The following is a 26,714-nucleotide window of genomic DNA, read 5'->3' as shown; positions in this document are numbered from 1 at the left end:
GGCTGGGGTTCTACACTGACCCTCATTTTACAGACAAGAAATTGTAAGCTCTGAAAATGTACCTTGTCTCAAGCTACATGGCTTTCTCAGTCTTGACCCCTGCTCTGACCTCATGGACATGACATCCCTCCAAACGTGACCTCAGCCAGGGCTCCCTCCGACATTTTGTGACCCCTGCCTCTGATCCTCTGGCTCCTGTGGGTAGCGGCCCCGACTTATGGCGGGTTACGGCCCTTTCCTAAGCCCACCCCACCGACATGTCCCAAATGAAGTCGGCCTTTCTCGGATTCCCAGCGGGTGGTCCCCCTAAGGGTGCAACCCACTCATCCATTCGAGGCGAGGCCGTTGCCATAGGGGCAGCACTCCCGGGCTCCACGACTGACTCGGACCCGCAATCAGACTCCGTTTGCCTCTAGGACTCGTCTGGGGAATTCAAGCCGGCGACCGAGCCAGAGAAGAGGGGCAAGATCCTCAGACTACGCAAAGGGAAGAAGCAGGAATTAACGGAAAAGTGCTGACTAAGGCCTGGTCCCGGCTTCGCCCCACTCCAATATGGAAGGACCGCGGCTTCACGCTGCTCCCGATCTCCCCTTCCCATTGGCTACCCCGGAATTGGTTTTCCAGTAATACGGACGTTGATTGGTTAGTATAGGACGGTTGCTAAAGCGATTGGCGGATCCGCCATTGGAGGGCGTCCCGAAAATTTTTAAAATGCAAACTAGGTTCGAGGAAGAGACGGAAAAGGGAGGAAAGGGAAAGCTTGAGGCGGAGGCGGGACCAAGGAAACGGCAGCTCACATTGGTTTATTAGAGGCCGAGGGGCGGCACTTGAACGCTCCTTCCTCGTGATTAGTCCAATTCAGGAAAGGGGGGCGGGTACTTAGGAAAAGCGGCAGAAGCGCCTGCTTCTATTGGTCAGACCTGGAGGGAGGTAGAGCGCTCGCGGCGGCTGATTGGTGCGGGATATGAGGAAGGCGGGGCTCTGAGCCGGAGGTTTTGTTGTGAGGGTCGGTTGTCAAGCAGCGGCCAATCAGGCCAGGGGATGGAGGCAAGTGGGGGTCGCACCTGGAGCAGAGCCTCCGCGTCCGGAGCCGCAGCTGCAGGTGGAGTGGGCAACGGGGCGAGGAGGCGAGGGGAGGATGAAGCCAGGACTGGGCCAGGCCAAGCTTCGGCGGAGAGGGCTTCGGCAGAGGAAGGCTAGAGCCCGTGCCCCGCAAGCTGAGAGGAGTGGGAGGATTAGGCGAGGCCAAGGGACCAGCCTCAGCTTCGGGAGGGGCGGGACCAGCGTGGAGGCCAGAGAAGAAAACCAGGGAGGCCGGAAGCAGAGCTGAGGGTCTGTAGGAGGAGGGGTGATGAATAGGGATACAAGAAGCAAGAGAGTGAATGAATGGGGGATACTGATAGCAGAGAGGAAACGGGGAGAAAAGGGCGTCTGGCGGGGCAGGAGCCAAGTTAGGGAGCTCAGGAGACAAGATGTGTACGAATGGGGTACACAGGCGGTCGGGAGGAGGAGTGAACGGAGGACTAGAGCAGAACTGGGAAACCTAGAAGGAGGAGAAGGTTCAAGGGAAAGAGGCTTGGAGTAAGAGGGTAGGAGTCTCCATGAGGTCGCCTTTTAGAGTTGGAAGAGTCATATCGACTCATATCCAGACTGGAGACCTAGTTCCCGGCACTGTCCTTGGGAATTGCAGGGGCCTGGAGTAGTTCCCTTGATACAAACTGGAGCCCCAGGGCCGTCTTTGAGACTCTCCCCAGAGAAGACTTCAATGCCTGTCTCTAGGGTGCCTCTCATGGGCCCCTAAACTTAGCCTCTGACTCCACCCCCTTCCCATACGTCAGACAAAACAGTGACTCCCAGAAATCTATCGCAACTGCAGACATGTGGTCTTCCCCGCCCCACTGCGGCTGCTGCACTTCAGGCAGCCAGCCTCCTGGAAGTCTCCTCCCATCATCCTGGTCTCTGGGAGGACCTTCTTTTCCCCTGTGTTCCAGGTCGCCCTGCCTGAGGTACCCTCTCCCCAGATTCTCAAACCCATTTTGCAATGCAGCTCTTGGCTCAGGTGGCTGTGGTGGGTGTCTGTCTCTATCAAGTGGCCTTGGTGACCCAGAGAGCTGCAGCTGCAGTTCTGTACACCCAGGGATCCCCTGAGCTCCCACCGAATGGTTTGCTAACAAGCTATCACCTTTATTTGTGTTCCAGCCCACTGCTGAGCTGAGATGGCTCAAGCCATTCCATGACCCAGGATCCATACAGACACACATAGCCTGCTGCTGTGGATGATTTGAAACCACGAGGTGGTCCAGAGCCAGGAGACGAGACATTCCCTCTGCCTGGATGTGTGGAAACTCCCTGCCAACTTGATTGGTGGATCTGGGGGGGATCCACCCCCACCCCACGAGGAAAGCACAGTCTGTTTAGTGGGTGGAGCTTCAGGTGCCAACTAGCTGAAGGATGGCCACCCCTGTGGTCACCAAGACGGCCTGGAAGTTGCGTGAGTGGATTTCTTGTTTTCTTTCTTATCCCATTTACCGTGTTAGCTGTTTGTTGTGGGGCAACCTGAACACCCAGCTTTGTCTCCTGTGCTTGTCACAGGGGGAGACTTCCAGGCTTTGGAGTAAAATAGACCAAGATGCGGATCCTTACTTTGGCTCTTCTTAGCTGGATAGCATTGGCTAGGTGACTTAACCTCTCTGAGGCTTAGTTTCCTGTCTGTACGATGAAGTAATCATGCCTCCGTTCTAGAGTTGCTGTGAGATTCAAGTGAGAAAATGAACATAATGAGCACTTAGCAGGATTTCCAGTTAGGCTGGCAGGCGGGATGGGGTAAGAAATCCAGAAATCCTGAAAGACGTTCTCAGCATGTTCATACATCTCACAGGTCAAGCTCCCCCATTAGATGAGGGCATCTTGGGGTGGGGACAGGAATGAGAAGGTAGGCAGAGGGGATGCTGCCCGGGCTCTGGAATGTACCTGAGCCCAGGCACCACCCACTCCCACCATTACTTTCTACTGACAACTCTAAAGTCTTTGCTTAAGACCCCTTTATACTCTTAGAATTTTTTGAGGACCCCAAAGAGTTACTGTTTATGGGAATTATATCTTATCAGTATTTACCATGTTAGCAATTAATACTGAGACATTTTAAAATACAAGAATGCTTTAATCAAACATGTCATTAGTGGTGATGTTATCATATGTCATGTATCTTCTGGAAAACTCCACTGTATTCTTGTGAGCAAATGAGAGTATAAAAGTCAGATTCCATCTTAGTATTATGATAAAAGTAGTTTTGTTGTCTTGGGCCCCTTGGAAGGCTCCTGAGGATCCCAAGGTTCCCCAGATCATATTTTGACCTTTTTTCCCCCCCTTTTTTAGGAGGGAGGTAATTAGGTTTACTTATTTAGTTTTTTTAGAGGAGGTACTGGGATCGAACCCAGGACCTTGTGTATGCTAAGCATGCACTCTACCACTTGACCTATACCCTCCCCTCTCCCAGATCATATTTTGAGAACTGTTGCTCTGCACATTGGTGCCTCTGTGGGTGGTACCCCACCTGTAATAACCGGTTGGCATAGAGCTGGTGTGTCCAAACTGGTCACCTCTACTGTGAGCTATCCCTGGGCTATTTTCAGAAGCTGGGGCAAGGGCTCCTCCACTTTTTAACTGTGAGAACCTGGGTGAAACTGCTGAGCCTCAGTGTCCTCATTTGTAAATGAGAGGTTTGGGCCATTTTCAAATTGTTCCTCAGCCCTAGGGTTCTGGGAAAACCTTGTTAAGGGCTCCCAAGGAGGGTGCAGTTTGGATAGAGTGGCTTTGTATTTATTGGGGTTATGTATCTATACCTTCCTTCAACAGCTGGTTCTTCCTGAGAAACTAGGAAAGAACCAGGCACTGGGGAGACAGTGGGGGGCAAGATAGGCAAGATCCCTGTATAATGGGGCTCAGAGCCTGGGGAGAGCCACAGGCAGGAATCAGATAGCACCCATCTGGCTCTCTGATTCCAAGCTGGACCATGTACTTTGAATCAGTTAATTAGATGATGGGGGTGGGAGGGTGGGGAAGGGGAAGTGCTGTAGGCTGCCTGAACAGCATGTGCAAAGATCCTAAGACAGGAAGCTTGATGCATTGGAAGGTCTCAGAGGAAGCCATGGGCTGTGGCATAGCATTGGGGAGAATTTGGTGCCACGTGGGCTGGTGAGGTCTTCAAGGACACATGTCCACAGGACCTCAGCCCCTCTGAGGCTTTGGCTTTATCTGAAAGGCAAGGGCAAGCCATCAGAGCGTTCAAGTGGGAGGTGACATGATCAGGCATATTGGACATCTGCTGACAGTTTCACGTGCACAGCAGTTTCCATGGGTATAAACGGAAGAGCCCAAGGCCAGATGACCTCTGGCTCCTTGTGGCTCTAGAGTCTGAGGAGGATCAGAAGGTGCTCAGCCAGCGTGAGGTCCTTAAAGCCTAGCTCTTTGCACCTTCTGTTTGGAATGCAAGTGCTCAGCGCCTCTGGCGGGAGTGCAGTGTTCCCCCAGCCCTGGCTGGGATGTGGGGCCCGGGTTGTGCCATCTGGGCTTTGGAAACCAGCATGGGCCTATGCCACAGGGTAAAGCAGCAGCCATCAGCCTGGCTGCCAGTAGATGCTGTGAGGATTTTCATTTGTTTGCATTTATATTTGGTACTCAGACCTGGACCATTGGTGGCTGCTGTCCTTCAGGCCAGAGAGGGAGCTCTTGTGCCAGTGCTCTGTGCCAAGGCCGCCTCTGCCTGGTGCCTGAGGTGTGCTCCCCTCTGCCTGCCCCACCCCCTCATCCCTCCAGGGGCTCCAGTCAGTCCCCTGGTCAGGCTGCTTGCAGGGGAGTGGTCTGAGCCCTTCTAGAAGGGCCCAGCCTCCAAATTCTTCTCACCTCCAAGTCTACAGTTCTTCCAGCTGGATGGCCCCAGGAACCATCTGATCAGGTTGTAGCATGAAGACAAGAACCTTATTACCCTCATTCCCGGTCTCTCAGCACCAGGCCCAGAGCAGGCACCCAGGAAACATGTATATAACAAATTAAGGGCTGTCTCTGGGGTCAGTAGTCCTGAGGCACAGAGAGGAGTGGCAGTGCTTCCAAGAGGCCCAGCCACAATTTTCCCCGGGAAGGGTGAGAGCTAGGTGGGCAGTCAGCCTCTAGGTGGGTCACACACAGAGGGTAGTGCATACAGGGAGCTTCCTCAGCGACGAGGAGAGGGCCCCAGGCTGGGGAACAAAGTGCTTAGGGAGAAGGTGGTTTGCCCTCTTTCTGGGTTGGGCAGTCACTTTGGCCCAACTGAAGCTCTTGAACATATAAGCGTCTGTGGCCAGAGCCCCGGAGCACTCAGGCTTCTGTCCCTACAGTGTCCAGAGGACAGAAGGCTACTTGGTTGAGGTGCAGACTGGAGAGGCCCAGTTAGATCCAATAGTGGGGTTCCCCAGGCCATGTTGGAAACTCTCACCCTGCTGGGGCTTGCCAGGCTGGGCCCTGAGGTGGGGCTTCACCTGTGAGGTCAAGCCTGGGGCCTGTTCCCCTGGGCAGTTCTGATAGCCCCTCTGAGCCACGCTGCCCGGCAGGCATCCTTCCAGGGCCCAGCTGCCCAGCCTCCCTGTGGTCTGAAGCTGGCACCTCAGAGACCCCCAGGCGGAGTGGAGGTCGGAGCGCAGGCAGGGCCCTCTGCAGAGCAGCTGTACCGCCTTTTCCCTCGGTGTCACCCAGGCCGGCCTCCCAGCTGCCTCAGGGCATCAGCATGTTGGGGTTTTCCTTCGTCTGTGAGGGGAGACCTGTTTCCTTGCCTCCATGTTCCCAGGAGGAACTACTCAGGCTCTGGCTCGGAAGCCTGGGCTGCCTTTTGGTTCCTTGCCCATGTTTTGTTTCCCTTGGGCCCTGGCGGTACTCTCTGAGACGGAGGTCAACTGCCCCCCAGTCCAGGCCAGGGGCCCCCGTGGCTACCCCCAGTGACCTTACCTTCTGCTCTGTCCAGTCGGCCCTCATACCCAGACCCCTTAGTGGCTGCTTCCTGCCCCTCCTCACGCAGCCCACCATCCTGTGCCCTCTCTCCATGGCCTCTGGTCCTTAGCCTGCCTAACAGCCACAAGCACTCAGCCCCTCACAGCAGCTCCCAGGCCTGTCCACACTGCCCTCAGCAACTCAGTGAGCCAGGCACCATCATTATTCCCATTTACCCAATGAGGAACCCTGCGCTCAGAGATGGTGAGTGACTTGTCTAACGCCGCACAGCCTGCAGTAGCAGAGCTCAGAGCAGAACCCGGTCCATGATTCTGAAGCTGCGGGCGGAAGCCCTGGCTGAGCTCACCTGGCAACAGCTTACCTGGCAACAGCTTGTCTGCGGTTGACCTGCTCAGTTCTTAAAGTGTGTTCCCCAAAGCAGGAACAGCGAGCAGCAACTGTGAAGCAATTAGGTGGTACATGGGTCAATATTTTTTATTTTTATAGTTATTTTCATTTTTCTTTTTGTATCATAGAAGAAAATATAACAAACATACCAAATTTGTAATTTTGTGGATATTATTGCTTAAAAGACAGAGCTAAATAAAAATAGCAAATCAGTTTTAAAAATTGAGGGTACTAAGGCAATAATAGTACCAGTTGATAAGCAAAAAAAGGAAAAAGATCATGAGGCCTGAGTGTGGGACGCAGTTGAGGAACAGTCATTTCTGTCTCAGGCCCAAGCCCTGCCTTGTCAAACGGCTCATAAGGGGTGTCTGGGCACCAAAGGGGAGCCACAGGGGGCCGAGCCCTCCTGCTGGGCTTCAGGTGCCAGGGCTGGTGGCCGCATAGGGCAAGGCCCACCCATCCTCCATGTGGTCCGTCAGGTCCCTGACTGCCTTCTCTCTCTGCCCTTTCCTGTTTAGAGGAGATCGTGGCCCACGCCAGCAATGTGTCCTCGCTGGTGCTGGGCAAAGCCTCGGGCCGGCTGCTGGCCACGGGCGGGGATGACTGCCGCGTCAACCTGTGGTCCATCAACAAGCCCAACTGCATCATGGTGAGGCTCGGCTGGCGGGCAGGCCAGGATTGGGTGTTGGGGGCTGGGTGCTGGTGGCTTTGCAGGAACCTAGCACATCAGTGCTTCCCCCAGCCGTCTGCTCACGAAGGCCGAGGACAGCCTAGATGGATGGGACAGTGGCCAGTCCTCAGGAAGGTGGGAGGAGGGGACACCTGGCCACGAGACAGAGCTCTAGAGAGCCCGTGTGAGAAGGCTAAAATAAGCCAAGTGTGAGCCACCCCTGCCCACTGGCGCATCTGCCCGTCTGTCAGTTACACGTGGGGCTATTTTGATTCATTCCCTACTTCATTCCACAAAAAAGATTTGAAGGCCCCTGGTTGGAGCTGGTTAAAGAGCTGATTCTTTAATAGCACTCTCCCCCTAGTTACACAACTATGTTCAATACCAAAAACCATTTTCCAAAACAGGAAAGCATAAAGGAGGAAAAAATACAAAAATGAATTATATATGGTTTGATTATCCAAACACCATTGCATTTGGTACTTTGGTCTGTGCCTTTCTAGGTGCTGATACAGATACATATACATGTGCGTGCACCAGTAGGTACACATACACAAATGCAAATACATCTGCGTGTACACACATATAATATATAACAATGTATTTCCAGAAAACTGTCTTACTCATCTGTAGGCTGTATTTTAAAATAACAATATCATGAGCATTTTCTTGTGTCAACAGATACCCTTTTACAACATGATTTTTAATGGCTTTGCGGTATTCCATTGTAGGGATGAGCTTGACCACGCCTGACTCCCAGCGTGGAAGTCACTGCTGGGTTTTTGGCTCTGCTCAGCCACAGTGGGGAACATCCTCATCTCCCTAAACCTTGGAGCACATCTGCAGTCATCACATTCAATCTGTGGGTGTGGACTTTTTAAAAAGCTTTCAAAACATATTGCCAAATTGCCCTCCAGAAATCAATTTACATTCAAACCAGCAGGAAAGAAGTCTGCCCTCTTCCCCAACAGCCTTGCAACACAGGGTATTATTACTCTTTTGACTCAGCCAAGTAAAGATAAAGATAAAAAGTGGCAGAAGGTGTTATTTATTAGTAGAAACTTAACCAGCTCAATGTTCTTGTGAGATCCAGTGGACAGCTGTGATCTGTCCTGAACCATGGCCAAGGTTAAGAACAGAATTGAGATTGGGTTAAGAACAGAACTGAAATTGTTTTGTTTCACTTTGTTTTAAGGTTCAAATGTGTTCCCCTCCACCCTGAAATACCAAAGTAACATATACCAATTAAAAACGAATCAACAAAGATGGACATGAAGTGACCCTCATGCTCTCGCCCCCAGAAAAACACAGTGAACAGCTTGGGTTCTGGCCTCTAGATTCCGCTTCTTGCGCCAGGTGCAGCCCGCAGGCCCGTCCTGTGCCTCTGTCCCCTCGCTCCCCACAGAGCAGGCCCTTCCGTGCCTCAGACTCACCAAGTTCTTTCTCACCCCAGGTTTCGGCACGTGCTGCTGCCTCTGCAGGCAGGCCACTGTTCCCTCTTGCTGTGTATTTTTGTGTATGAATGAACTCATGTAGTTCAGCATCCAAATGGTACGGGGTAAACTCCTGACCCTCACATCCCTCCTTGGAGACAACCACGGCTCCCGATTCCTCTGGTCCTTCCAGAATTGTTTCATACATTTACAAGCACAGGTGTATGCCTGGTCCCTCCCCGTCCTTATTCTGCACAGATGAGATCATACTATATATACTGTCCTCCATCTTTTCTTGCCTAAGAGTATCATGGAGACTGGTCTTTGTCATATTCAGAGGGTCCCTCATTCATTTTTGTGGCTGAATGGTATTCCATTGCATGAGTGACCATGGATGGCCACAGCTTATCTGACCAGTTTCCTGTGATGGGCAGTTATATTGTTTCTAGCTTTTTGTCAGAAAGACTTGGGGCTGTGTTGTTTCGCATATGCTGAACGTGTATAGGGTCAGCCCCCAAGGTGGAGTGGCTGGTGGGCAGGGAATTGTAAATGTGGACCGATTTTGCCCAGTCACCCTCCGTGCAGTTTGTACCCATTTATACTCCTGCCGGTGATGCCTGAGAGTTGGATAAGCTGCTTGTAACTGTTTGGCCTTTGGGTAGTCCTGCTGAGGAGCAGTTTCCCCCATTGTCCCCAGTCCCCATGGGGAAGGGTGTCTCAGCAACGCTGATGGAGTCACCAGTGTGTGTTGGGGTGGCCAGTGCTGGGCAGAGAGTGACAGACACCGTGGATTTCGGATTCCAGCTTCCAGTCTAGGAAGCTGGAAATGCCGGCACGTCCCGCCTTCCTCCCTGGGCTCAGCCCTACCCAGCTTCAGCCTGGTCTGCATTGGGTGGGAGTGGCTGTGTTTCCCAGCAGAGTCACTTCCAGGTCCTCTGGGCTCCAGAGCCCTGGCCTGAGGACGTGGCTGGATCCTCAGTGGGGCAGCCCCCCGGGCTCCAGGCATCCCAGGGGCGAGATGTGTGCTGCCGCCCAGCCAGACCTCAGTCTGTCCTGGTCTCCGCTCCTCAGTGGGCCAGGCAGAGAGTGGAGATGGGAGCACAGCCCAGGTGGGCGTTGGTTAGACCTGGGACTAAAAGATCGGCTGCTCCCCTACAAGGGGCCCAGGGCCACTACTGCAGGTGACATTCATGTCAGGAGCACAGTGGGCAGTGGGTAGATGGTGACTGGGGTCTGGCCCACTCTTAGCCCCGGGAACCTAGGGGTCTGGGTGTGGCTCTATGGATTGCTTTGCACGCATCCCCGGGATCTAGAATTTGGAGCCACAGCTTGGAGGGGGTAGGTCTGTCCACACAGAGCACTGAAGCTGCCACCCTCTTTCCACAGAGTCTGACAGGTCACACGTCCCCAGTGGAGAGCGTCCGTCTCAACACCCCAGAGGAGCTCATTGTGGCCGGCTCCCAGTCAGGCTCCATCCGCGTCTGGGACCTGGAAGCTGCCAAAAGTAGGTGTCCACGCTTGCCGTCCCCACATGCACGCTTGCGTTCATGCTTGTCCCTGGCTCTCCTGTCCAGTCACTTCCTCCAGGAAGCCTGTCCTGACTAGGGGCACTGACCAGTGTGGCGACTCCCACCCCCATTAACCCAACAGTAGTGACATTCTTTGTTGGCTGAGTGCTGGCACTGAGGGGGCGCCCTGTAAATGTCTGAAGGATGGGCAGGTGGGTATCTGTGGAGTCAGAACCCGGGAGGACATCAAGTGCCACCAGGGGCCTCACACAACACGCAAAGGAGTGAGGTGGCTGTGTGAGGAGAGCTGGGGGCATGTGCCCCAACCCTGGGGTCCCCACTCAGCTACAGCTGACTGTTGCCTGCAAGAGTGGGGCTTGGGGTGGCCAGACCTTCAAATTCCTTGTGCTTTGTTTGTTTTAATTTCATTTTCCTCTTTCTGGAAGTTATACATATCCTAAAAAGCCAAATACTTGTAGTTCTACAAATCATCAGAAGGGCAAGAGGAAGTCCACCCCACTGCAGGGGCCTCAGCCTCTCTCCTTTTTCCTGGGGATTGCTGGTCTCCTCTGCTTTTCCAAATGACATGGTTAGACTGCAGTTTCTTTCTTTTTTTTTTTTTTTAAACACTTTATACATCAGCTTTACCTTCTTACTATGGAAGAGGAGAGTTGAACTCTCTCAGAATTACCCCCAACTCTGTTGCTCACAATGTTTCCCCTCCATCCTCCCCAAATCATCTTTTAAATATTCAGTGTTCATATTAGCAGGACCATATCAGTATTATTCAGAGCTGCTTGTATGTAAGCCAGAAAAGTAAGCCACTTCCTTGAGTTTACCACTAAACCCCTCTCATCATTGAGGTGTCTTTTCTCAGGACCTCTGTCTCCCAGGTCCTAGTGGCCTGGGAGCTCCCAAGCCTGCAGCCCAGCTGTCATCCTGGGCCCCTTGTCTCCTCTCCGGGGAACTCTGTCTCTCTGCTGCACCAGATCACATGTTGTCACTTTTCTTGGTTTTCCCCCCTTTGATGGGGCACACTCTCTCATAGCTCACTGTGAAGGGGTTCACGGCAGACCCCATTTTAGACTTTTCATGGCCGAAAATGACTTTATTCTCCACATCCCCCCCCCCCCCATCCTTTTATCTTGAAGGGTTTGCATATAGAATTCTAGTTTGGGAATACTTTTCCCTCTGCGTTTTGAAGGTGCGTCTCCACTGTATTTTTGGTTCCAGGGTTGCTGTTGGGAGATCAGTCCTGTCTCATCCCAGATCCCTCTCATGGGACCTGCTTCCTTCCTTCTCCTGTCTCTCTCTCTCTGCAGTCTTGTAGGGTCTTTGTCCCGGTGTCCCTGGGTTTCACAGTGATGGGCCTCATGAGTCTCTTCTCATCCGCTGCTGGACTCTTGCTGGGATCTTTCCATCTGTAAACTTGTGCCCCCATTTGGGCTGAGTGGGGAGTCCTTCCTTCCCTAAAAGGGGGGCCACTTCTCTGGGTCTTGCCGCACAGCAGCATGGGCACAGTGTCGCCAGCTCTATGGATTTTTCAAGAGAAGTTGGGAATCTGGACATTTATGTGGAATCCACCCATTTCTGAAAGTTGACGGCTAATTCAGCTTATTTTTCAGAACACTGTGCAGGCTGACACTGAGTGATGCTCATAAAACCTGTTTGCTCACTGCTTTTTGCCAGCCTCTAGTCTAGACCTTCCATCAGGCCAGGCAGGAGGCCATCCACTACTGGAAGGATGGGAGAAGAAATGGTGGCGTGGATTTTTGCCGAGGCTGCCTTTTCCAGAAGAGATGCCCCCTTGCCTGGCTGATACTTAAGGGTCCTTCTGGGCCTCTGCTCCGGTACAGCACTACCTCTGCTGCAGGACAGCGGCTGTTGGACACACGTGCCCAGTGGCCAGGTTCGTTCTCTTGTGCATGTGGTCCTCAAGAAAGATGGCACCCCCGAGCCTCTTGGGTAATGCTTGCCCACCCAGTGACAATCTGTTTAAGAAAGACATAGCCCCAGCGCCTGTAAAATAATAAACAAGGGCTGCATGCTTAGCATCTCAGCACATGATCCTGCTGTCTGGCTACACACAGGACCCAAGGAGTGCTGGGCGTGGGCACTGCCGGACTGGAGGGGCCACGGAGGAGCAAGCCTGGGCTGGCTCTCCAGCTGAGAAAGCAGAAAGGCTCAGGCACAAGGTGGTTAGCTTCCTGGGAAGCCTGTACCTGGACCCAAATCCCAGAGGATGGCACCAGCCATTCACCATTCACTGAGGAGCAAGGGAAGAGAAGCCAAGGGCCATGATTTCTGTCATGACCTCCATGCATAAGAGAAATTTATGAACTCCTTGAGGTGGGCAAAGAATGGAAACGGAAAACCTGGAATTCCGGGCCCTGAACTTCTGGGGCGGGCTGCTCTGCAAGGAGCTTGTTATGTAGCCTAGACCCCCTCCCAGAGAGCCTGACTGGGAAGTGTGATGGGCCCAGAATCTGGCTTTTTGTAAACTTCTGATTGCTTCTGATGCGAAGCCAAGTTGGCAGTGTCTCCTTATTTGACAGATGGGCAAACTGACAGATGAGCAGGCCCAAGGAAAGCCTTAAACTTAGTAAAGATTCTGTGGCTGGGGGTAGCGGAACCTAGGGCTTGAATCCTGGTGCCAAGACTCCCATCCCAGTGCTGTCCACCCTGCCATTGTGTGTGTGTGTGGTCGGGGGACGGGGAGGTTAGGGGTGGTTCAACGATGGAAGAGAAACTTGCCCTGAGCATCCTCCTCAGGAAGAGCTAAGACCTCGGGCCCACCTCCACCCCCACCCACCGCAGCATGAGTGAAAATGACACAGAGGCAAACTCACCCCACGTGCAGAAAAGGGATCTTAAAAGGCTGCCTGACTGTCACATCGGTTGCCCATCACTGGCTGGAGGGTTCAGCTACTTGGCAAGGAGGGCTTGGAGGTTCCTGCATGGGGCAGACGGACCCCAGAGGCCCCTCCACTCTGCAGCTCCCAGATCCTATGACCTAGTCCAGCATCAAGATGCCAGCCTAGAGCCCTCCTGGGACAGAAGAGCAAGGGCAGAAATCATGCCAGAAGAATGTGGTCCTGCCTGCTTTCCACAGTGCAGCCAGAGGGCGAGGTGGGTCAGCCCGAGATCCCACAGGAAGGCAGCCTGTGCTTCATGAAGCCGGCCCACGCAGGGGTGGGACCTGCCACATCCTCTTGGGGTGGGGCAGGATTTTTGGAAGCCTGGCTGTGGGATGCAAAGCAGGTGGGCTCACGAGAGCCGATGCAGACTGGAGCAGGAGCCAGTACAAGTCTGCACCCTCCAGGGCCTGGACTGGGCAGTATGTGCCCAAAGCCCCATTGGCCAGCAAGGCAATGCTGAGCCCCCGATGGCATGTGACAACTATAGAGATGGGGGAGGGCAGCTGCTAAGGTTCTGGTGTGGTGAATCTTGTCCCTAAAGCGTTAAGTCTGGAGTCTGCTTGAACACCTCATCCAATAGAAATCTCACTACCTCACAAAGCAGCCTGTTTGGCCTTGGCTCAAACCTAAGGATGGCTGGACTCCCACAACCCCTTGGTCCCAGCGCTCCTGGGCTGATCAGTTTAATTCGAATAGAGGAATTAAAAATCTTTTAAAAAACAAGACACATGAGACCAGAGAGAGGAGGCAAATTTGAGTGCTACCAGAGAGTACTCTGAGACAGAAAACTCAAGGTTTGCTGCCGGGCTGGGCCTGGCCATGGCCCTGCCTGTAAAACCTTGAGGGATGGAGTCATGGGAGGAGTTTCCTGGGACAGCAGGAGAGTAACCCCCCAGCCCTGAGGGTTCTGAGGCCCCAGTCATGTCTTCCTTGTTTTCTGTTTGTTCTCTTAGCGCCTCAGCTTGCCCTCACGGTCACCCTCAAGATTCCTTGGACAGGGACCCATGTAAGCAGCAGGGCCACCCCAGGCACATCCTCCACTTGTCTTCTTTGGAGCCTTTGCTTGTCACCTCCCTTCACCTACCATCCTCCCTCATCCTCTACTCACTGACAGCCTGCTCAAATACCACCTCCTCCAAAAAGCCTCCCTGGATTTCTCTTTTCAACCAAGTAGCTTCTCCCTCAGCTTGAACCTCTCCTGCATGCTTCTCCTTGTGCCGTCTCGGGCATGGTGGGATGCCTAGCAGACCATAAGCTGCGTGTCCGCATCCACAGGGCCTGAACTGAGTGAGGTAGTTACCTGGTTCTGCTGACTCTGGGGCTTCACTCCCCTGAGAGCACTCTGGGATGAGCCCCGGGGGAGCTATGGGGAGCTTACAGGGAGTTTTCTGGGGACTCAAGTAATGGTAGAACTGGCTGTCATCTCTCGGGAGAAAAATAGGGAAGTTAGTTCTTAGGGTGGTAGGACTCTGGTTGACTTTTCTCCCTGTTTTTATTCCTTTTTAAAAATTAATTAAATTAATTAATTAATTAATAATTAATTTACTGAGGTGAAATTCACAATATAGAAATTAACCATTTTAAAATGAACAATTCAGTACATTCACAGTGTTGTGCAAACACTACTTCTATCTAGTTCCAAAACATTTCCATCACCCAAAATAAAACCTCTTACACATTAAGCACTTTCCCTCTATTGGAACCCTCCTTCCAGCCCCTGGTAACCACCAATATGCATTCTCTGTCTTTGGATTTATCTATTCTGGATATTTCTTTTCTTTTTTTAATTTACATGTATGTACTGTTCATTGTTTCTAAAAGCAGTTTAGAGCTTCAGCTTTTTAAATTTACATAGTTATCAAAGAAGTAAAGCCAACCATAAAATAAGAATCAGCAGAATGCAGTAATCCAATCATAAAGGATAGTCAGGTGTGCTTACACATATTCAAGAAATCACTTATCTAAGTTACAAATAATAAGTAGTTCATTTTTGTTCTTTTTTGTTTTTGTTGTTTTTTAGATTCCACATGTAAGCGATACATGGCATTTTTCTTTCTCTTTCTGGCTTAACTTCACTTAGAATGACAGTTTCCAGGTCCATCCATGTTGCTGCAAATGGCGTTATTTTATTCTTTCTTATGGCCGAGTAGTATTCCACTGTATATGTATACCACGTCTTCTTTATCCAGTCATCTGTTGATGGACATTGGGGTTGTTTCCATGTCTTGGCTATTGTAAATAGTGCTGCTATGAATGTTGGGGTGCATGCGTTTTTTTGAATTATATTTTTCTCCAGCTATATACCCAGGAGTGGGATTGCTGGATCATATGGTAAGTCTAGTTTTAGTTTTTTAAGGAACCTCCATGCTGTCCTTCATAATGGCTGTACCAATTTATATTTCCATCAACAGTTTAGGAGGGTTCCTTTTTCTCCACACCCTCTCTAGCATTTATCGTTTGTAGACTTTTTAATGACGGCCATTCTGACTGGTGTGAGGTGATATCCCATTGTAGTTTTGATTTGCATTTCTCTAACTGTTAGTGATGTTGAGCATCTCTCATGTGCTTGTTGGCCATCTGGATGTCTTCTTTGGAGAGATGTCTGTTTAGGTCTTCTGTCCATTTTTTAATTGGATTGCTTGTTTTTTGTTTTTTGTTTTTGATATTAAGGTGTATGAGCTCTTTGTATATTTTGAAAATGAGTCCCTTGTCGGTCACATCATTTGCAAATATTTTCTTCCATTCTGTAGGTTGTTTTTTCATTTTGTTGATGGTTTCCTTAGCTGTGCAAAAGCTTTTAAGTTTAATTAGGTCCCATTTGTTTATTTTTGCTTTTATTTCCATTACTCCAGGAGCTGGTTCAAAAAAATATTGCTATGATTTATGTCTTAAGAGTGTCCTATGTTTCCCCACTAAGTATGATGTTAGCTATGGGTTTGTCATATATGGCCTTTATTATGTTGAGGTATGTTCCAGTCTGTGCCGACTTTCTGCCGAGTTTTTGTCATAAATGGGTGTTGAATTTTATCAAAAGCTTTTTCTGCATCTGTTGAGATGATCATACAGTTTTTATTCTTCAGTTTGTTAATGTGGTGTAGCACATTGATTAATTTGCAGATACTGGAAACTTGCTGCATCCCTGGGATAAATTCCACTTGACCACAGTGTATGATCCTTTTAATGCATTGTTGGAGTTGATTTGCTAGCATTTTGTTGGGGATTTTTGCATCTGTATTTGTAAGTGATATTGGCCTGTAATTTTCTTTTTTTGTGATATTTTTGTCTGGTTTTGGTATCAGGGTGATGATGGCCTCAATTGAGTTTAGAAGTGTTCCTTCCTCTGCAGTTTTTTGGAATAGTTTCAGAAGGATAGGTGCTAACTCTTTAAATGTTTGGTAGATCCTGTGGAGCCATCTGGTCCTGGACTTCTGTTTGTTGGGATTTTTTAAATTACTGATTCAATTTCAGTGCTAGTAATTGGTCTATTCATATTGTCTGTTTCTTTCAGGTTCAGTTTTGGCAAATTGTACCTTTCTAAGAAATTGTCCATTTCTTCTACATTGTCCTTTTTCCTGGCATATAGTTGCTCATAGTAGCCTCTTTTGATCCCTTGTATTTCTGTGATGTTGGTTGAACTTTTTCATTTTTGATTTTATTAATTTGAGTCCTATCCCTTTTTTCTTGATAAATCTGACTGAAGGTTTATCAATTTTGTTTATTTTTTCAAAGAACCAGCTTTTTGTTTCACTGATCTTTTCTATTGTTTTTTCAGTCTCAATTTCATTTATTTCTGCTCTAACCTTTATGATTTTTCTTCTACTAACTTAGGGTTTTGTTTGTTCTTCTTTCTCTAGCTGCTTTAGGTGTAAGGTTAGGTTGTTTATTTGAGATTTTTCTCGTTTCCTAAGGTAGGGTTCTATTGCTATAAACTTCCCTCTGAGAACTGCTTTTGCTGCATCCCAGAAGTTTTGGACCGTTGTGTATTTGTGTTCATTGTCTCAATGTATTTTTTGATTTCCTTTTTTATTTCTTCAACGATCTATTGGTTGTTTAGTATCATATTGTTTAGCCTCCACGTGTTTGTAGTCTTTTCTTGTAGTTGATTTCTAACCTTTTAGTGTTGTGGTCGGAAAGGATGCTTGGTACAATTTCAGTTTTCTTAAATTTACTGAGGCTAGCTTTGTGGGCCAACGTGTGGTCAATTCTGGAGTATGTTCCATGTGCACTTGAGAAGAATGTGTATTCTGTTGCTTTCAGGTGGAATGCTCTATAGACATCAATTAAGTCCATCTGGTTTTAGGGCCAGTGTTTCCTTACTGATTTTCTGTTTGGATGATATGTCCATTGATAATGAGTGGAGTGTTAAGGTCCCCCACTATTGTTGTGTTACTGTCTATTTCTCCTTTTATGTCTGTTAACAGTTGCATTATATACTGAGGTGCTCCTATGTTGGGTGCATATATATTTACAATTGTAATATCTTCTTGGATTGATCCCTTAAGCATTATGTAGTGTCCTTCTTTGTCTCTTGTAACAGTCTTTATTTTAAAATCTGTTTTGTCTGATATAAGTATTGCTATTCTAGCTTTCTTTTGGTTTCAGTTTGCATGGAATATCTTTTTCCATCCCCTTACTTTTAGTCTGCATGTGTCTCTAGCTCTGAGGTGGGCCTCTTGTAGACAGCACATATATGAGTCTTGTTTTTGTATCCATTCAGCCAGTCTGTGTCTTTTGGTTGGAGCGTTTAATCCATCTACATTTCAGGTAATTATTGATACATATATTCTTATTGCCATTTTATTAATTGTTTTGGGTTTGTTTTTGTTGGTCTTTTTTTTCCTCTTCTTTTTGTTCTCTTTTCTTGTGGCTTGTGACTAGAGAAGTTCCTTTAACATTTGTTGTAAAGCTGATTTGGTGGTACTGGATTCTTTTAGCTTTTGTTTATCTGTGAAGCTTTTGATTTCTCCATCAAATCCGAACGAGAGCCTTGCTGGATAGAGTATTCTTGGTTGTAACTTTTTCCCTTTCATCACTTTAAATATATTGTGCAACTCCCTTCTGGCCTGTAGAGTTTCTGCTGAAAAATCAGCTGATGACCTTATGGGAGTCCCCTTGTATGTTATTTGTTGCTTTTTTCTTGCTGTTTTCAATATTTTATCCTTATCCTTAATTTTTGTCAGTTTGATTACTATGTGTCTTGGTGTGTTCCTCTTCGGGTTGATCATGTATGAAACTCTCTGCACTTCCTGGACTTGGGTCACTGTTTCCTTTCCCAAGTTAGGTAAGTTTTCAGTTATTTTCACTAAAAAAAATTTTCTCACATCCTTTTTGTCTTGTCTTTCTGGGACCCCAACCCTTTCTGGTGGTCTAGTGGTTAGGATTCAGTGCTCTCTTTCTGGGACCCCTATAATGTGAATATTAGTGTGCTTCATGTTGTCCCAGAGTTCTCTTAAACTATCCTCATTTCTTTTCATTCCTTTTTCTTCCTTCTGCAGTAGTGATTTCCACTAATCTGTCTTCTAGCTCACTGATGTGTTGTTCTGCCTCGTTTATTCTTGGTTCCTTCTAGAGTGTTACTCATTTCAGTGATTTTTATTCTTCAACTCTGGGTATTCTTTATATTTTCCAACTCTTTGCTAAAGCTTTGCTCTTCCTCAGATAAATTGCTTATCTCCTCATTACGTATTTCTTCTTCTGGGATTTTATCTTGTACCTTGGCCTGGAAGATACTCCTCTACTGCTTCATATTGTCTATCTTTCTGTTTGTATTTTTAGGTAGGTTAGTTATGTTTCTCAACCTTGGAGAAGTGGCCCTCTGTGGGAGATGTCCTATGTGTCCCAGCAGTACACTCTTATCACCCAAGGGCCAGGGCCCAGCCAGTCCCCATGTAGAGTCTGGCCTGTGTTTGTGGATTCCTTCCACAGGCTTTGGGATTGTTGTTTTCTTATTTCTGGTATCTGCCCCCTGGTGGGTGAGGCTGGACTAGAGGCTTATGCAGGTTTCCTGGCAGGAGGAGCAGGTGCCTGCCCACTGCTGGGTGAAGCTTGGTCCTGGACCTCTGGTGGGTAGGGCTTTTTTGTGGCTCAGGAAATCTGCTGATGGGTGGAGCTGTGTTCCTACCCAATGTGTTGTTTGGCCTGAGGCTTCCCAGCCCTTAAGGCTGCTGAGTGGGCCTAGGTCTTGGTGCTGATGATCCAGTCAAGATGTCAGCCTCCAGGAAAGCTCATATAGATGAACACTCCTGGAATGTCTGCCACAAGCTTTTATGTCCTCTGCGTGAGCCGCAGCTGTCCCCTACCTCCTCAGGAGACCTTCCAAAACCAGAAGGCAGGTCTGGCCCAGGTTCCTATGAAATCACTGCCTCTGCCCTTGGACCCGGCGCACGTGAGATTCTGTGTACGCTTCCCAAGAGAATAAAGTCTCTGTTTTCCTCCAGTCCCATGGGGCTTCTGGAGATAAGCCCCACTGGCCTTCAAAACCAGATGTCCTGGGGTCTCCTCCTCCTCCCAATGCCGGAACCCTGAGCTGGGGAGCTGACGTGGGCTTAGAGCTGTCACTCCTGTGGGAGGGCCCCTGCGACTTAATTATTCTTCAGCTTGTGGGTTGCCCACCCAGGGGATATGGAGCCCGATTGTCGCAAGCACGCCCGTCCTATCACCCACTGTGGTTCCCTCTTTGTTTCCAGTTGAAGATCTTTTTTGCTAGCTTCGTCTTTTTTCCGATGGTTGTTCAGCAGCCAGTTGTGGTTTTGTTGTAGTCATGAGGAGAGGCGAGCTCCTAGTCCTACTACTCTGCCATCTTGACTGGAAATCAGTTGCTGCTTCCTTTCTTTATTTTTTGTCTGCCTGTTTGTTTTAGAGGGGGGAGGTAATTAGGTTTGTTTATTTACTGGAGGTACTGGTGATTGAACCCAGGAGTGCTAAGCATACACTCTACCACTGAGCTATACCTCCCCCCTAGTTGCTGCTTCCTTTTAAATGGAATCTTCGTTTAGAGAAATAAGCCGATATTGTGTGCAGGAGGGTGGACCCACTCCATCACGGGTAGCAGCTATGATTAATGTTTTGACCAAAGAAAACCTGGCATGTGTCTGACAATAATCGTACCTTCCTTTCCATGGCCTGTCCTGCCTCTGAGACCATCTTTGCACCTGTAAGTCTCGCAACCACCCTGTGTTATATTTTATGACATGTGTCGCCATCTGTGGGTTTGAAGCCTCAGGAGCTACCCAGGTGGAATTAGAAACCAGCCCCATATCTCTGCCTGGAGTCACCGTCCTAACCCAGGACCCTGCCCTCAGAGCGCGTCCTACATCCCTCGCCTCCTCCTCACATTCTGAGGTGCCACCCGCAGCCTAGTTACCAGCCTGGCTGCATCTCAGATGTCTGTGCCAGGCCCCCACCTTCCCTCCCCTTGGAGGATGCTGCTGTGCGGCTGCTCGCACAGCTCGGGGACCACCACTACTCCGGGCTCTCCCTATTTTTAAAATCCGTGTTATTGTTCTATTTTTCCATGCAGTCAGTATGAAAGCTCACACACAAATGAACACAACAGCCATTCCTCCAGGCATCCTGTTAGCCTCTCACGCCACTGTCTCTGCTTTCTGCCTTAGTCCTTCGCACACTTATGGGACACAAAGCCAACATCTGCAGCCTGGATTTCCACCCATATGGCGAGTTCGTGGCCTCGGGTTCCCAGGACACGAACATCAAGGTGAGACACCTCTCTGTGCCCTGGCTCTCCCCCCGGGCTGGCAGTGGGACTGGGACCATGTGTCCTGCCTGAGGGGGTGGGCTTCTCTCTGCGTGGGGCATCTTCCCCCTCTGCCGCAGCATCCACGCCGTCCTAGGGTGGGGGACATGGGAGCATTCACCAGACATACTTGCTTGGGGTGCCCAGCTTTAGTGAGCAGTTTCCAGACCCCTATCATTTTGGGGTGCACAGAGTCCCTCTCTGCTCATGGCCCTTTGCTGCCCTCTGACCCAAGCTCCAGGACTAGGTGCCCCCAGCCTATCCCAGCCCACCTTGTTCATAACCTGTCCTGACCTTGACTCTGCCCTTCTGCTTCTCTCCCCACAGCTCTGGGACATTAGGAGGAAAGGCTGTGTGTTCCGATACAGGGTAAGCAAGGCACCCTTCCACAAGCATGGAGCATAGGGTGGGGCCCAGACCCTTGGCAGAGGCTGGAGGGGACTGTGTCCAACATGGGTGAGAATGTGAGAAACAAGAGTCCAAATGAGAAATGTGCTTATCTAGTGGAGCAGGTGTTGAGGGGGTGGTCCACTGGACCCCCAGCTTTCCATGACTCCCCACAGAACTGTGTTTACGAAACTGTGCTCCACAGTCTGCAGGAAGGTAACAGGTGTCATTAGGTGAAGGGGATTCCTGTTCATATGAGTTTGGAAGCACTAGTTTAATAAATAATTTGGGCAGAGATTTTTAGACCCTTTGATATTAAGAGGGGGCATTTAACTCTCCAAAAAGAGGCATAAGACACACTTTATCCCAAACTGTAAGACCACGCAGTCTTGATTTCCTGGGCACCCATGACCACGAAGGGGAGAAGTGCCCCTCTATGACATCTCCCGCATGTGGCCATCCGCCCCCTCCTTGCCTGCTCCCGAGAAGCACTGCTTATGGAGGGCAGGGAGGAGGGGTTGGGGGAGGGAAGCCCACTGGGCCCAGGCCCCTAGGCTGCTTCTGCTCTGTCCTCTCCTCAGGGGCACAGCCAGGCCGTGCGGTGTCTCCGGTTCAGCCCCGACGGGAAGTGGTTGGCATCGGCCGCAGATGACCACACAGTGAAGGTGGGGCCTGGGTCCACTGATCACGCTCAGCTTGGGTCGTCACCTCCCTCCCACTCGGGATCGCATGTCCCAAGCCTATCCAGAGTGGGAGGTGGTTTGTGGATAAAGAGCTTGGGTAGGAAGAGGGAGAGCAGGCAGCAGTCCTGACCTCCACTTGGCCCTGCTCCAGCTCTGGGATCTGACTGCTGGCAAGATGATGTCCGAGTTCCCTGGCCACACGGGTCCTGTCAACGTGGTGGAGTTTCACCCCAATGAGTACCTCCTGGCTTCCGGCAGCTCTGACAGGTGAGGAGGTTCAGGGCCCGTTGCCCATGACTGCCGTCCTTCAGATCTCTTTCCTATATGTATGTCTACCTGTCCCTAATCTGTCTCTGTCCTGGGGTGTCATATGCCTGATGATCCTATGTAGACTGAATTGACTGCCAGCCAAGCCTTTGTGTCCTGGGCCTTTGTAGCATGTTTGCATCCAAGGCCCATGTTCACCTCCCACCTGGTGAGTCCCTTCCCGCTGCCTGCACAGGGCCAGACCTTGGCCCCAGGCATTGCTCTTAGTGGCCCTGACCTTGGGGTCGGGGGTGGGAGTGGGAGGTGTCTGGAGAGAAGCAGGGTACCCAGCACAGCCTGCCTTTCTTTGCAGGACTATCCGTTTCTGGGATCTGGAGAAATTCCAGGTGGTGAGCTGTATTGAAGGGGAGCCGGGGCCTGTCAGGTACGCTGGGCGGTGGGCCGGCGCCCTCCTCCTGGGCAATAGGATGTGGCTGTGGGTGGGTCTTGCCCATCTCTGCTTCTGCCCCTTCCTGTCCTGGGCTCCCCCTAGCCTCCTCGGGTTTCTTGGGACCTATAGCCCACTCCGGCCCACTCTTGCCTGGCCCAGGAGTGTCCTCTTCAACCCCGATGGCTGCTGCCTGTACAGCGGCTGCCAGGACTCTCTGCGCGTCTATGGCTGGGAGCCCGAGCGCTGCTTTGACATGGTCCTCGTCAACTGGGGCAAGGTGGCCGACCTGGCCATCTGCAATGACCAGCTGGTGAGAGAGCCACCACCCACCATCCACCCTTCCGCCCAGCCACCTACCTGCCTCGACCTGTGCCCCCCAATTCCCACCCAGTCCTGCGGGGATCCTGCCCACCCATCCCACAGCCACTGCTGTGAAGGGTCCCACCCCAGCTCTGCCACTTCCTGCAGATAGGCGTGGCCTTCTCCCAGAGCAACGTCTCCTCTTACGTGGTGGACCTGACGCGGGTCACCAGGACAGGCACGGTGGCCCAGGACCCTGTACAGGACAGCCGGCCCCTGGCACAGCAGCCGCCCCACCCCAGTGCCCCCCTTCGGCGCATCTACGAGCGGCCCAGCACAGCCTGCAGCAAGACTCAGAGGTGTGGTGCTCGGGCCTCAGAGGGCACCAGGGGGTTGCAGGAGGCGAGCCCCCAGCCCTGGTCTCACCTGGGCCCCTGCCTTTTGGCTTCGCCTTGACCCCCAGGGTGAAGCAGAACTCGGAGAGCGAGCGCCGAAGCCCCAGCAGTGAGGATGACAGGGACGAGCGGGAGTCTCGGGCGGAGATCCAGAACGCCGAGGACTACAACGAGATCTTCCAGCCCAAGAACAGCATCAGTGAGGCCTGGCCCCCTCCCCTCTGAGCCCCAGCATCCCCATCGGTGAAATGGAGGCAGATGGTCCTTTCTGGGGGTAGTGTCCATGTTATTTTGCTCCCTTAGCTTAATTCCTAACCCACAACTGGGCCCCAGCGGAGGCCCTGCAGCCGCTCGGTGCCTAGTCCGCCCCGGGCACAGGAAGGCCCACTGGGGCAAGTGGGTGGGAAGGGACAAGCATGAGGGTTTGGGCCCCAGAACAGGTCATAGTCTGCAGCTGTGTATGTGCCTGGGACCCACCTTCTGTCCCCTGCATCCTGACAGGGCCCAGGGCCCTCAGACAGCAGCCCCGGGCTGGCCAATGTGAGTCCCCAGCCCTCTTCACCTCTGCAGGTCGGACACCACCCCGAAGAAGTGAGCCCTTCCCAGCACCCCCAGAGGATGGTAAGTCAGAGGGCAGAGCCTGGCCTCCCATGATCCCCAGCTCCCTAGTCCTCCCTCCCTGAGAGCCACTGCCCTCCCCCAGGCCTCCCCACCCACAGCAGTTTCCAGCTTCTCTCCCACTGAATCTTTCCCCTCCACTCACCCAGAAGCATCTACTCTGTGCGGGGCCCCATGCTAGGCCCCAGGGACTGAGTGTGAAGAAGGTAGGCAGTGCTCTTGTTAGGAGCTCACCCCCCAGTGAGGAGTGCAAACAGCACACAGCCAGCCAACCAGGAGGAAAGAGCCAGGCATTGTGAGAGGCCACTAGGGCCTGTGTAGATGGGGGGCCACGAGGCTCTGAGGAGGCAGCCTGAGGGCCAGGTGAGGAGAGAGGAGGGAAGAGCCTCAGGTGGGAGTGGGCTGCAGGGAGAGTGGGGGCTTGGGGTCCCAGAGCAGGAGGCCATGCCCTGCAGGCCCTGGTGAGGGTTCTGGGTTTTGTGGCTAGAAGATTTAGGAAGCGAGAAAACCTGATGTGGAAAAGAAGCTGGCGTGGGGCACCCTCGTCCTACAGCCCGTCCCTCCCCTCCCCTGGCGCGCTCCTCAAGGGGCCAGCTTCTCATTCCCCTCAGGCTGGGTTTCTGGAGGGCCTCTCCCTCCCACACTCGCACCATCCACTTACCACCACCCCCAACGTGCACTCTGTTCCTAATGAGATGACAAGACCATGACTCCCTGGGTCCTGTCCACACACAGTGCTTGGCGCCTGCTTTCTGCCAGACCTGTGGTTGAGTAGGTGGAAAGGGAGGGGACAGGCCCAGCTCCTACCCCTCAGGCCTTGCCGCCCAGGGTCCCACCACTGCCTTCTCCTGACCTGACCCAGTGACCCTGTCCTGCCTCCAGACATGGCCACAGCCAAAGAAGCAGCAAAGCCCAGCCCAGCCACAGACACACAGCTGCTGGTGCCAAACGTATGTCCAGGTGGAGCGGGCATGGTGTGGGGCTCGTGGAGGGGCTGGAGTCCTGACCAGGGTCGGGAGGCCTATGCCAGAGTGGGGGGTGCATTGAGGGAGGCCTCAGGCAGGCCACCTGCTGAGCTTCAGACCCCTCCAGCTTGAAGTCCCACCTCGGCCCCCCGTCGTCACTTCCACCCCTGCACCCAAGGCCGAGCCTGCCATCATCCCTGCCACCCGGAATGAGCCCATCGGACTCAAGGCCTCAGACTTCCTGCCCGTGAGTTGGGGTCTGGGCTGAGGGCGGGTGGAGGCCTGTGGGGTGAGGGCAGAACTTGGCCACCAGCATCTGGGCACCCATCCCACACAGGCCGTGAAGGTCCCCCAGCCGGCGGAGCTGGTTGACGAGGATGCCATGTCACAGATCCGCAAAGGCCATGACACCATGTGTGTTGTGCTCACCAGCCGCCACAAGAACCTGGACACTGTGCGGGCCGTGTGGACCACGGGCGACATCAAGGCAAGCGCCACCTCTGCCCTGGCTGGGCTTAGGGCTGAGCTGAGAAGAGGGCTGCCTGAGGGGGGCACTCGGGGCTGGGCGGCTGCTGTCACTACGCTGTGCAGTATTAACACCCCACAATAAACCGCATCATACCCAGGCAGGGCCACTCTGTCCCCAGTCCCCTCTGACGAGTGCTCTTGTCTGCAGACATCAGTGGACTCGGCTGTGGCCATCAATGATCTGTCAGTGGTAGTGGACCTCCTTAACATTGTCAACCAGAAAGCGTAAGTGTCAGGGCCGGGGTCGGGGGGGGCGCAGGCGTGGGTGAGGTGTGCAGGGCCAGGTGCTGACGGCACATGTCCCCGGCCCTCTCCCCAGCTCCCTGTGGAAGCTGGACCTGTGCACCACAGTCCTGCCGCAGATCGAGAAGCTTCTGCAGAGCAAGTATGAGAGGTACACGTGGGGAAGCTGCACTGCCTCACAGCAGGGAGAGGAGGGACCACAGGAAAGGCCTCCAGGGCCGGTGCCCACGTGAGGTGGCTGTGCAGCCTTGCTGTCCCCTCCAAATTTGAGAGGCCAGAGTAAAAACATGTCCCTGCTGCCTCGGATTCTCTTTGCCCCCCATCAGTGCGTACCTTGCTCTCTGTTTATCTTTTTGTCTGTGGCTCTGTCTGTTCCTCTGCCTCTGAAGCTATGTCCAGACGGGCTGCACCTCCCTGAAGCTGATCCTGCAGCGGTTTCTGCCGCTGATCACAGACATCCTGGCAGCCCCACCCTCTGTGGGTGTGGACATCAGCCGGGAGGAGAGGTGAGGGGCCAGGTGGTATGTGTGTGTGTGGCTGGGGTGCCGTGTCAGTGAGGGCACACGGGTTTGGGGGCCCAGCCTTCTTGTTGACCCCAGTGAAACTGCTAATAGAGGAGGTCATTGTGCCTGGGGTGGTGGCTCAGGGCGTGGGGTAGCCAGAGCCAGGGTCCCAAAGGCCTGGCTCTGCCCTCAGCCCTGGTACAGCCTGGGTGGGCCCTGTGCTCTGGGCCTCACCCTTCCTCTAGGAAGAGGGGCGGGAGTGATCAAGTTGGCAGAGGCCCCGGGGTTGGGTGAGGGTCACCATGTCCCTGCAATGTGGCCACCTCAAGCTCAGCCCTTCTGCCCACAGGCTGCTCAAGTGCCGGCTCTGCTACAAGCAGCTCAAGAGCATCAGTGGCCTCGTCAAGAGCAAGTCGGGCTTGAGCGGTCGCCATGGCAGTGCCTTCCGTGAGCTGCACCTGCTCATGGCCAGTTTGGACTGAGGAGTGCGATGGGTGGGGGCACCTGCAGCCCCCACTCCTATTATCTATGGGCCCACTGGCACATGAACCTCTGCCCGGCCTCCACTGCTGTCCTGTGGCCATCCTGGAGGCAGTGGTGCCACTGGCCCCCTCCATAGCCCTGAACTTTAAGACAACTTCTCTCCAGCATCAGCTTTGCCCAACTCCTGCTTCTTGGGACAGTGAATTGAGCTCCGGGGTTCCTGCTGTAATTTATAAGGTGAATTTTATTAAAAATTTGTAACTA

General features: G+C 52.0%; 1 protein-coding gene across 4 annotated transcripts; it reads left to right on the top strand.

Annotated features, from left to right (window-relative positions):
- The first annotated feature begins 619 nt into the window (after positions 1-619).
- On the top strand, positions 620-26,714 carry KATNB1 (katanin regulatory subunit B1). 4 transcript variants are annotated; one of them, XM_064489121.1, is made up of 20 exons: positions 620-642; positions 2,200-2,491; positions 6,885-7,015; positions 9,856-9,973; positions 20,509-20,609; positions 20,976-21,017; positions 21,617-21,700; positions 21,870-21,985; positions 22,338-22,409; positions 22,575-22,725; positions 22,884-23,074; positions 23,179-23,309; positions 23,681-23,731; positions 24,611-24,678; positions 24,821-24,940; positions 25,031-25,180; positions 25,370-25,446; positions 25,541-25,615; positions 25,854-25,970; positions 26,317-26,714. In XM_064489121.1, exons 2-20 carry the CDS (start codon positions 2,452-2,454, stop codon positions 26,447-26,449), a joined length of 1,968 nt encoding a protein of 655 aa, XP_064345191.1. In that variant the 5' UTR covers positions 620-642; positions 2,200-2,451; the 3' UTR covers positions 26,450-26,714. The 4 variants fall into 4 exon arrangements, with proteins under 4 accessions (XP_064345191.1, XP_031314223.1, XP_031314222.1 ...); XM_031458363.2 differs by lacking the exon at positions 620-642 and adding an exon at positions 973-1,102 and having other exon boundaries at positions 24,872-24,940; XM_031458362.2 differs by lacking the exon at positions 620-642 and adding an exon at positions 973-1,102.

The sequence above is a fragment of the Camelus dromedarius genome, chromosome 9 (genome assembly GCF_036321535.1).
Source record: "Camelus dromedarius isolate mCamDro1 chromosome 9, mCamDro1.pat, whole genome shotgun sequence".
Taxonomy (NCBI): Eukaryota; Metazoa; Chordata; class Mammalia; order Artiodactyla; family Camelidae; genus Camelus; species Camelus dromedarius.
The sequence above is the reverse complement of the archived record's forward strand: the minus strand, read 5'-3'. Positions and strand labels throughout refer to the sequence as shown.

Coding starts and splice junctions, on each gene's coding strand:
- KATNB1 (XM_064489121.1), top strand. CDS start 2,452: ATGGCCACCCCTGTGGTCACCAAGACGGCCTGGAAGTTGC. Junction 21,701..21,869: donor CAGATGACCACACAGTGAAG/GTGGGGCCTGGG, acceptor GCCCTGCTCCAG/CTCTGGGATCTGACTGCTGG. Junction 25,616..25,853: donor CTGCAGAGCAAGTATGAGAG/GTACACGTGGGG, acceptor CTGCCTCTGAAG/CTATGTCCAGACGGGCTGCA.